Source organism: Lutjanus erythropterus, chromosome 7 (assembly GCF_056507025.1).
Source record: "Lutjanus erythropterus isolate fLutEry1 chromosome 7, fLutEry1.hap2, whole genome shotgun sequence".
NCBI classification, from domain to species: domain Eukaryota; kingdom Metazoa; phylum Chordata; class Actinopteri; order Lutjaniformes; family Lutjanidae; genus Lutjanus; species Lutjanus erythropterus.
This window is the reverse complement of record NC_139323.1, coordinates 12,042,490-12,053,445: the sequence shown is the minus strand read 5'-3', so window position 1 is coordinate 12,053,445 and position 10,956 is coordinate 12,042,490. Positions and strand designations below refer to the sequence as shown.

General features: G+C 41.2%; 1 protein-coding gene across 2 annotated transcripts in view; it reads right to left on the bottom strand.

Annotated features, from left to right (window-relative positions):
* Positions 1–1,345: 1,345 nt before the first annotated feature.
* Positions 1,346–10,956, bottom strand: part of usp24 (ubiquitin specific peptidase 24) — a 40,180-nt gene continuing 30,569 nt past the window's right edge. For both annotated transcript variants that reach the window (XM_084722711.1, XM_084722713.1), the window contains exons 52-67: positions 10,182–10,332; positions 9,944–10,039; positions 9,294–9,397; positions 9,088–9,201; positions 8,170–8,377; positions 7,958–8,047; positions 7,229–7,331; positions 7,008–7,126; positions 6,736–6,849; positions 6,168–6,233; positions 5,988–6,054; positions 5,717–5,795; positions 5,515–5,590; positions 4,719–4,805; positions 4,459–4,569; positions 1,346–4,079 (exon numbers count right to left, since the gene is read on the bottom strand). In XM_084722711.1, coding sequence (XP_084578837.1) covers positions 4,017–4,079; positions 4,459–4,569; positions 4,719–4,805; positions 5,515–5,590; positions 5,717–5,795; positions 5,988–6,054; positions 6,168–6,233; positions 6,736–6,849; positions 7,008–7,126; positions 7,229–7,331; positions 7,958–8,047; positions 8,170–8,377; positions 9,088–9,201; positions 9,294–9,397; positions 9,944–10,039; positions 10,182–10,332 — 1,648 coding nt within the window. In that variant the 3' untranslated portion in view covers positions 1,346–4,016. The remainder of the gene's footprint in view (positions 4,080–4,458; positions 4,570–4,718; positions 4,806–5,514; positions 5,591–5,716; positions 5,796–5,987; positions 6,055–6,167; positions 6,234–6,735; positions 6,850–7,007; positions 7,127–7,228; positions 7,332–7,957; positions 8,048–8,169; positions 8,378–9,087; positions 9,202–9,293; positions 9,398–9,943; positions 10,040–10,181; positions 10,333–10,956) is intronic.

The window sequence follows — 10,956 nt, the reverse complement described above, 5'->3', positions numbered from 1 at the left end:
CGTGGTCGCAGCTATCTGCTCACTTTGTCTCAAACATTTAACTGCATTTGTGTGTCAGAGGCTTTTAGGATTTCACAGCTCAAGACGCCCCTAAAATGAGTGAAACACAGTGCAATTAAAATTGAGCACACTCATTGGACCTTATTATTGTAGATTCAAACAGACTTCAGTGTGAAGAGCACCACGGGGACAGCTGTCCAGCACCGCCAGCTGCGGTGTATTGATGAGTGGACTGAATTTTGATTGCAGCAGGAAATCTGATATCATTACTGCTAAATTGATCCAACCCTCCATGAAAGATGTCTCATCAATGAATGGATTATTCTACACAAGAACATAAACCAGAATATGAGGCTGACATGAGGCTTATGCATGACATCATGAACGTTCAGTCCAATACAACTTTTTCAACACTTTGACTTGTCATAGTAAGAAAAACACAGGTGTTACTAAGAACATTAACATTGGCTTATTTCTATTCAAATGTCCCCTGACAGTGAGCCAACATGCACAATACCAGTACCACATAAAGCAGCTAAACAGAATTCAGCCATAATTAATTTAGTATTCACACCTGTGCTTTTCCTACCGGGACAAGTCAAAATGTCTTCAGCGTAAAAAGTCCTGTACACTGTCTGTAGGCTGAAATGAGAGTTATTGAGTTATTAAAGGACCAGTTCACCCCAAAATAAACACTACGTATTTTGCCTTTCACCTGTAGTGCTATTTATCCATCTAACTATTTTGGCGAGAGTTGCTGAGTATTGGAGACATTGGCCGCAGAGATATCAGCCTTCTCTCAAGGAAATGGGAAGTTGCATGTAGTGGAACTTGACTTCTGGTGCTCAAAATAGCAAAGATATTTGGAAAGAACTCAGCAGTAGCGTTTCTTTCCAGAAATAACACATTAGGAACTGCTTTCTTTTGCAGTAGAATCCCCCAGAGCCACATTATTTCTACTAGAAAGTATCCGGGTCATGATTTATGTAAAAAAGACACTGCTATAGAGTTTTTCAAATATATTTTTTGGCACTCTGAGCATCACGAGCCAAGTGCTATTACATTTGAGAAAAGGCAGGCATCTACTGCCAATATCTCCGAAATTCTACATCTCAAACTAAATCAATCTAGATATATGAACAGCACTAAAGGCCAAAGGATAATATGCACTTTTGACTTTGGGGTGAACTGTCCCTTTAAAAAGAAATCCTGCAGAAATGAACATCTATAAAAGGTACAAATGAAATGAAGGTGCACCAACATTTTGTAAGGCATGTCTGTCTTGGAATAAAGTAGTGAATAATATGACAATCTGTAAACACATAAAAACAATGTTTACAAAAGGTTGTGCATTCCAGTTTATTTTATATCAAATTTCCCCTTAATCAAACTCTGATGTACAAATTAAAACTGAGTTTTAACATGCATTACAGAATCCTGCGATGGCAGAAGTGAATTTTCAAAATTGAATGACAGTAAAAACCCGTACAGATGCCAATCCCAACCCACGCACTTCCCCATCCCTCCCTGCATCCCAGGATTAAAACAAAAGATTGTTTTGAAGTTCATTTTCTGTCTTTTTTTTAAGTAGTTGTGGTGATGTAGCAGTGGGGTGAACCTAGAGGAGAGACTCTCGGCTGAATGCGACTCATGTTGCCATGGCCATGTATCGCTTGGCACAGACTGCATGCAGCTCCATCAGACATCAGCACGTAACCAGCCACAGAGAAGGGGCGTATGTTTGTGACAGTAAGTGCTAATGACCAAATTACACAGCAAACAACACGGGAGGGGGGGAGGGGGGGTGCTCTTTTTTTCCTGTCACACAGAAAAGACAAACTTCACCACCACTTACTGCCACACATGCAAACGTGCCGGAGAGAGCACGACGTGACATTCACAACAAGTGAGATAGAGGGGGAAATGGGCTGGGTGGAGTGGAGGGGTGTGTGTGTGTGTGTGTGTGTGTGTGTTGAAGGGCTAAAACAGTGTCTTCCCTCTTTCTCAGGCGTTGAGGACGCAGCGGAGCCCGATTACATGACGACTCCCAATGGAAAAACCATTTTTGCATGATTGCTTCATAGGTCCTCACACTGTAAACATTAACCTGTTAAAGCTGTGAGCTAATCGGCTAAGCTAGTTTTAGGCTCATGTCTTCAGAACATCCGAGTGAAAATGTGGCTTCCTTAAAACTCATCTAGCATAAATCAGTATCTACAAAGTGTCTCCGCTTGAGTGCGGAGTCAAAAGAAGCAGCATTTTAATCATCACCAAAACCCTGTCCTGTCACCTAAACCCTGTTTTATTAGGGTACAACTTCACCCCGCCCTCCCCTCCCCCATACACACAGAATCAACATCCAACACATTACATTCCTACAATCCTTTGTCACGACACACAGAGGACATTTTCCCTGTATTATTTTGGGTCTAATGGGGGATGAAGAAGCCCTGTTGCACTCCTACAGTGAGACTACTTTGACCACAGGAGACACTGGTGTGGTGTCAAGGTCAGGACAGGTGGAGCGGCTGTTATCCCACCTCCTCAGAGATGTGACAATACAGTGTCAGAGGCGGGACCGGGGAGAGATCGGGAGGTTAAGGCACTTCAAGTCTCCCGATGGTTATGGGTAGGGATGATGGACGCACAAAGCTGTTCTTGTATGAAACTAAGAGCTACATTTGGGTTTCAGCTCCTCTGTGTGTGTTTACAAAGGTAGACAAAAGCAAAAAGGCAAAACGCAACAAAGAAAAACTCCATTAAGAGAAAAAAAAACCTGATAAAGCAGAGGTAACAGTGAGGCGAGGAGGACCTGTTCTTTGTGAATGAGTGACACACATTTGCATGTTCTCCACAAGTTCTATCATAGTGTATTATTCTTTGTGAGTTTGTGTGTAACCTTGGCACCTAAAAATAAAACATGCTCCTGAGCTCCCCCTCAGTCGGCACTGACGGCCCACCGCAACTGATCCATCCGCTTGCGGATCAGCTTTTCTTGCATAAGGCTTGAGTCCCTAAACATCCTCTCCGATAGTCAATTCATCCAGAATCGAAGAAAAAAAAAAGTGGCAAAGAAAATAAAAGATGAAAAGAATAAAAATCCAGCACGTGAGGCTGCCTGACAGCGAGAAGAAGATGAAGAAGAGGGAGAGTGCTGACTATGGCACCGCCTGTTTCAGATGCTGCCCTGTAGTGCGTCCCCGTGGCTACGGTGCGGTCGCCAGGGTGAAAGGTTAAGTCATAGGCAGAGCTATCAGGGCTTCCACGTGTCTGCATAAGTGGCACTGAAAACATAAGTTGTTAAAAGCAAAAGAGGAGAAGGACACAATCGCAAGGAGGCTCTAGAGGAACTGACCAGTGCTGCTGCTGTACGTCACAATACGACTGGGCTGGACTATAAAGTGCATACTTAAAACCCCACCCCCTCCCAAGTGCTCGTGTGTGGAGGTGTTCTGGTACAACTGCACGAATATGTCTGGGAGTTCCTCTAGAGCGCCTAAACGTGACCTCTCGCAAAATTTGCATGGCTGTGGAGAAGAGCACAGGAGACTTTAAAATATTATCTTACACTTGGAAATTACATCTATGGAACAAATCTTTACAATATGAATATGTCTATGTAGATATATTGGCAAATATGAGCAGAAAATTGTTAAAACACAACCCACACCCATCCTCCACCTTGCTGTCATTCTGAGTGAATGAATGAATAAAAGGATAAACTGAAGTCATCCGTGATTGTGGAAGGTTTTTTTTGCACTTCCCCACTGTAATCAACTCTGCTGCCCTTAATGATAATGCATCTCCATCATCGCCTTGGCTGCTCTGAAAGGAAGTAATTTATGATTTATTCATAGCTCCTTTGTTGCCGTAGCGACCGAGAGAATGAGTGTTCTGATTGGCTTGCTGTGGAGTCCTAAATGTCCCGGCCAATCAGAGGCAAAGTGCAGCCCTTTCAATTGGCTGCCCGGAGCTGTGCCGCCTCGCCCTCGGAGGGATCCTGCTGGTTGGAGGAGCTAGGGGTCCACGTCTTCTAGATCACTCTTCGAATCGCCGAGCATCATGGGAGACTCCGAGCCCTGGGAGAGAGACCAGGTGCATGTTGAATATGAGAACAAAGACGTGGCGTTTTTGGAAAAGGTACAAATGGTGAAATATCAATGCGCTAAGCAGTGACAGTGGGATTATTTACGGCTGTGCCAGAGCAAGTGTGGGCATCCTGTCAGGCTCAGCAGGAGTCAGAGACGAATGGAGCGGCTTCAAATCCACCACTAATAACAACCGTGGGAGGTAACAAACTCCCTTTACAGCTTTTGACAGAAGCCAGAGAGATGTTCCATTTTTGCTCCATTCTTCTCTTTTTGGCTGCTTGAAGTGAGCGTGAGCTGCTGTAATGCGATGAGTCATGTAAGACGAACACTGTGCTGAGCAGCCTGCACTGTCGAAGCTGAGGGTTACCTGTCGGAGGCTCCGGTCGACGTTCTCATTTGCTGGGCTGCCGTCGGAGCCGTTACTGCTTCCAGACTGCTCCTTTTCATTTAACAACGCTGTGGCATAGGCCAAGGTGTCCTGCAGACACATAGATAATGAAAAAGACATTAAGAGAAGAGAAAAATAGACATCATGTACAAGTGACCATGTGTGTTTGTGTAGTAAAGGTGGTGGGTCACATCAAGTCAATATATATTATTTCTCTGTGTGCATGTGTGTGTGTGTACCTGTGCAGAGATAGTTCGCTGGAAGGTTTTATTAGTGGAAGTTTCATTGGAGACGTTGCTCTGTGGAGTCCAGTAATGTTCAGTCATCTGAGGGGAGAGACAATATGATGCAAAAACACAATGAGCTTACAGGAGAATTAAAAAGGATTAAATCACAGTGTATGAAATGTTTCTTTCTGGTGTGTCCCGGTGGTCTAAGTCAGTGATTCCCAACCACAAGTACTTATATATTGTGAGTAGAGAAGTTGACACTGTTTAAAGTAATTTATAAGTAATATATAAATAGTTGAAATAGTTAGCAAAAAATCATGTATGAAGAATTGAAATAGTTTATATATATATATATATGTATATATATGTATATATATATATATATATATATATATATATATATATATATATATATATATATATATATATATATATGTATATGTATATATATATATATATATATATATATATATATATATATATATATATATATATAATAATTAGGTAAAAGTGGTTGAAATGCCTGTCGTCTTAATCCTAGTACCGGTACTTCTATAAATAGCTGACCAAAATGACATGAACATTGACATTATATCAGAGTACATCTCTTAGGGGGTGTGGAGGTTTGTCAGATAAAAAGATTTGGGATTGGGACCCACTGGTCTAGAAGTTTAAGGTGCTGACCATGAAGCCACAACATTTCATATGTTCTCCCATCTCTGTCTCTCTGTTTCCTGTCAGCTATCTGCTGTCACTATCTAAATAAGTAAAAAAAAGGTCTAATTTGTGTATTTTAGCAGCTTGCCTTTTTCTGTAACCACTGTACTGCCCAACTCCAGTGACCAGACAAGTCCTTGAAATAATCCTTCGCTGCAGAACACCTGGTGTGAAAAATAAAAGGCGGATTAGATTTTTTTTGCCCAGTTTATCTTCCATAAAAAGATCGTCAAAGTATCACCCACAATGAAGTACTTTATTTAGTAGAATTACTAAACTTGTGTACTCACTTCTGGGCCAATGTGACCAGGAACTTCACACACTGGTAGCAGCGTCTGCTGTCCACATTGTTGCTCTGGTGCATCAAAGCTGAGACGGAAAAGCACTCAGTGAGGTTTTAACACATTCAATAAATCCAATTAATACACACACACAAAAACTGACAACGTTGCCAGGTTGTATGGCTGTCTACCAACAATGTTAATAAGAAAAACATTTCATTGTGAACGAGTGGAAACTGAACTGAGAGCATTAGAGAAAAACAAAAATACTCCGACATACCTAAAAGGCCTTTCTCTGACTCAAAAGCATATTTGAGTCTCTGGGATTGCAGAGGGTCTTCCATCACCTGATGAGAAAGATTGAACTACTGTTAGCAAATCTGATCATAATAGTGATGACAAAAGATGACAAAGATAAACAGGCGAAGGGTCACAGAGTTAAATGAAGGCTGTCACTCACTAGTAGCTCCTGCAGCATCTGAAAAATGTTCTTCAGTTCATGAGGTGGAGCCGTCTCCAGCTGGGTCTGTGAGAAACAAAGTGTTCAGAAGATGTTAAAACCACAGAACGCTTGTCACTTATCACAACATGTATGGAAGCCCATTTCTGACAAAATGATGGAAAAAAAAGGTCCTGCAAGTCATTATAATGGGATTTTTTCTCAAAATAATGACTTAAACTCAACGTAATGAGAAAGTATAACAAAATAATGACTTAATATCTCTAAATGACGAGACAATTTCTCAAAGTAATGAGAAACTATCTTAAAATGACTTAATATCTCAAAATAATGAGAAACCTTCTCAAAACAGTGACTTTGACTCATAATTTTGACATGCTAAGTTATTATTTCAAGGATGTTTTCTCATTGTTTTCAGACACTTATTATTCTGATAAAGTCTCTCATTATGACTTAGATAATCTTTTTTTTTCATCACATTGGTGGTAAATAGGCTTCCACACATGTGCTCTGACATTCTGTACATTCTGACAATTGTCTCTTCGACATTTTGGAGGCTTTTTTTTACCTTGAGCAACTGCAGCACACCCAGGGAGAAGGGCTCATTACAGTACGCACTGTAGGTCACCATCTCTATCAGCAGAGACAGAGGACCTGACAACTCTCGCATGGCAAACATCACCTGGAGGATAATCACAATAACAGAGACATCAACAACAACATCTGTCAATAAATAAGTTATGGCTCTGAGTGGACTTTCGAGTTCTTTTGTATCCCCACATAAATGGCTGTGGCAAATCAAGGTCTGAAAATCCTGTAAGTTTTTGCTCCGTATTTTACCTCTAGCAGGTAAGGCTGACCCTCGGGACTGAAGAGCGAGGCCAGGATGTCTGCGTGGAGGGGGAGGAGCCGAGTGGAGGACGAGATGCCAGTCACACGCAGTTTAAACCCTCCTGGAGCTTCATGGGACAACAGGTGAGAGATCAAGAAATCAAAATGAGAGCTGGATCATACAAAAACATAAACTCTGCAACACTCAAGATTTGATTTGAACGTCTCACCCTGCGTCCGCTGGGAGCTGAGGTCAGAGTGTAGAGTGATGAGGGCCAGAGTGCTGTGGAGGTGAAGAAACTCTCGAGCTTGAGCTGGACTCCACCGCCGGTTCTGCAGACACACAGAGGAAGATTTGAATAAACTTCACTCACAAAAATTAGGACTGTTATGAGCAATTAAAGCTATTAATTTTAGATTATTTTCACTGTTTTATTTTGCTGTCAGACAGCATTTTCTGTCAGGAAACTGCTGTTACATGAGTGGAGTCAAGGCATCAATTGACCAGCAAGTCCCATGACTGCAAGGTAGAGTTACTAATTTTGCCTTTGAAGTTTGGTTGGCTTGGAGAGAATGATATTTGGCTTGTATAATGATGGTTTCCCTTCAAAAAAGGCTGTCTGACAGCAAAATAAAGCAGTGAAAATATTTATAGTGTACACTTTAACTAATGTTTATTTGTTTTAAGTGGATGTTTTTTAAGCATCAAAAATACTTTTTGGTGCTGACACTTTTCACTGTAGTTCATTGTTTAGCTTCTATGCTGGTGTCCCTCTGTGCAGGTAATTCAGTGAATATCAAACTTCAAATAGTCTGAACAATTCCTTTATATCAACGTTTTGTTATTTTTAGATCAAAATTTAAAAAACAATTCACATTTCAAAACTTCATTTATATTATAATCATTTTGTGGATGCTTATTTTGTGAGGGACAATGACAAAAGAAAATGCAATTCTACCTGGTTGTTTTGCCTGTTGGGTCCCAACAGGAAGATGAGCATCCGGCGATACGCTGAGTGTTTCAACAACAACTGGCAAGGAGCGCAACCCTGAGAGAGTGAAGGGAGACAAAACACCGAGTAAATCATCTAAGTGTCATTTTATTTCATGCTTGTACTTCAAACATCAAAGAGTATAGAAAAGTCTAAATCTACTTGTTTGTTGTTCTTACCCTCTGAGCAAAGTTGCTGAAGAGGCCAAAGTACTGTGCACAGTTTTTCACATTCTCGGGAACATCTTTGTCCAATAAGGAAAGCAGGGCGTCGGTCAGGCCGTCCAGTCCTGGGTCTCCGAAGTGAAGTGCGCTCTCCAGAGTCTTTTCAAGGATGGATGCGACCACCACCCTCACCTCCCTTACACTACACTCCAAGAGACAAACCCTGGAGGAGATAAAATGATAATCAATATCAGTGCTGCAAACAACTGAATCTGTTTGAATTTAATATGTGATAATGACGAGTGAACATCCTGGAAAAAAGACCCAATGATCTCTAATCCAATAATCTTGCTTTGTAGTACAGCCCTGTGATGTCAGTGCAGTTGTAATCGTGAGCATGTTCAAGAGCACTTCAGAGGATCAGATGGGGTGTTGCTTGAGTACGTAGGTGTGTGCACTTGAGGGTGAGTGAAGCTTTAATGGCTGCTGCAGCATTACGAGGGTGGAATTATTTGACCCCGGTCAAAGAGTTCAATGTGTATTGATTAGAATGAGGGAGCATCTCTGTGAGCTGCCAAGTGTAGTATCGCATATCACTGGGACAGCTACAAAAAATGCTGCAGTGGTTAAATCAAAGCCAAGGCCCCTACAAACATACAGCATATCCATGCTTGATGTTTCAGAAACTGCGTAAGACTGCATTTTTTTTTGCCTGTCTTCACTAGAAACTGTCCATCAAACCAACTGAGTTAAAGCTGTGTTGATCTGTTGTAATTAGCTTAAACAAATTAAGCAGTGTTCTTCCTCTAGTTTGCATGACAAGTTGCTGTTTCTAAACTCTCTCACAGTATGTATGACATATGTGACCAAAAACAAACTATACATAATATGTTATAGGTCCGTGTGTTAAGTGGCTGGCCGACAAGCACTGACCTGGTGATCTCTCGTCCCTCCGGTCCAACCAGGTACTGCACCATCCACTGACATGCTTCGCTGCTCTTCGACAGCAACACCTCCACTGTCGCCATCCACTCCTCTGTGTCCACCCTGTAGGAGATCACAGATGTAATACAGGTCTAACACTGCTGCTTATGAAGGATGTTCATTGCTGACGGGTGTGGATCTCTGCATGGACATACCGGAGTTTCTTTTTGGTGTGAAGGTAGGTGTGAAACAGGAAGTGAACAGCCAGCTGAAGACTCTCTTTGGCCATAGGTTGGTAATCAGGATGCTTCAGCTTTGTCTATAACACACACACACACACACCACACACACACACACACACACACACACACACACACACACACACACACACACACACACACACAAAACATCTATAACTGAAAGCCATCTAGTTAGATTGCTGTTTAGTTAGAATAGATTTAGTTAGATTGCTGTAATAAATGGTGTATTCAGTTTCCATGGTAGTTTCAGTGTGGGGCTTTCATTAGACGCAATCAACCCAATTACACTCACAATGTTTGAATGATCAGCATGCACTTATGTGATCAAAATGAACTTAAAACATGCATTCATGGTGGGGAAAAGAACCAAAAGAAACATTACAGAGAATCAAGAAAAGGAAAAAGAAAATCAAACAAATTCACTAAATGTTACAGAATAAATTAGTTCTGTCTGGAAATATAAACATTTTGGTTTGCAGCAAAGTAGAAATTTGACTGGTTTGAGTTTTGAAAATGAAGAAAATAAAAACAGTTACAGTAAGATGTATGAGTGAAAAAAGGGACTTGTTGCATCTACTGCACAAACAAACAGCAGAAGGACGTACTGCATTGACGGAGGCCAGGGAGAGGGTGAAGTTGAAGTAGTCGCTGTTGTAGACGTCTCTGTTCCTCATGAACTTGAGATTTTCATCTCTCACAATCTACACAGAATAAAACGAAGACATTAGATGAGCCTGAAGAAAATTGGTACCAACAGAACAAATGCTGATATAAAGACAGACATCCATCCATCCATTTGGCCTCCATGTTACTTCTCAAAGTTGATGATTGATGCAACTTCACCTGATAGATGCTGGCAGGCATCTTCTCTACAAACAGGCCTTTCTTCTCTCCCTTGCGTACCAGGCGGGTGAGGAGGGTGAGGCGGTCATTGTTGGCCCTGGGGGGGCGAGGCGAGGATTGCGGGGACACATCAGGAGAGGATGGGGCGGACCTGGGAAATATAGAGACATGGGATAGATGATGATAGGATGTTGTTAGGGCAGGGTTAGAAAAATTATGGTACCAGTACCAATACCAGTGCCGTTCATTCAAAACCCATTATGTGAACGAAAGCATTCCTGAAATAGTTTTTCTTTACTTATTGTATTTATTTTGATCGAATGCCACAGATGTGTAGTATATACAGACTTCCAAACTTTTTGATGGCTTCTAAGCTACTAAATATAGTATATGGAGTGAGGTTGTCAAAACTATCAATACTTCTAATGCCACACGTTTAAAAACCCTACAATACGAACATCTGATCGTATAAAAAGTACCAAAATTCTAAAAATGTTGATTTAAGTGCTCACACAAAGCCTCAGTACAGTTCAGTCTTTATTTTCCAGCCTGAAATTGGGCTTGCTGCATAACCAGACTGTAGTCAGACTTTTTCTGTACCAGCACTGTGTGCAGCTTGTTAATAATAAAAAAGAGAAAGAAATGGTCATACTTTGTGTGCCAAGGACCTTTTTTCTTTTTGCCATGATATCCAAAGAAGTACTGAGTGTCGTTTTTTGGACTAGTATGGTATCAAAGTTTAAAATCCTGGTATCAGGATAACACTACTAATGGA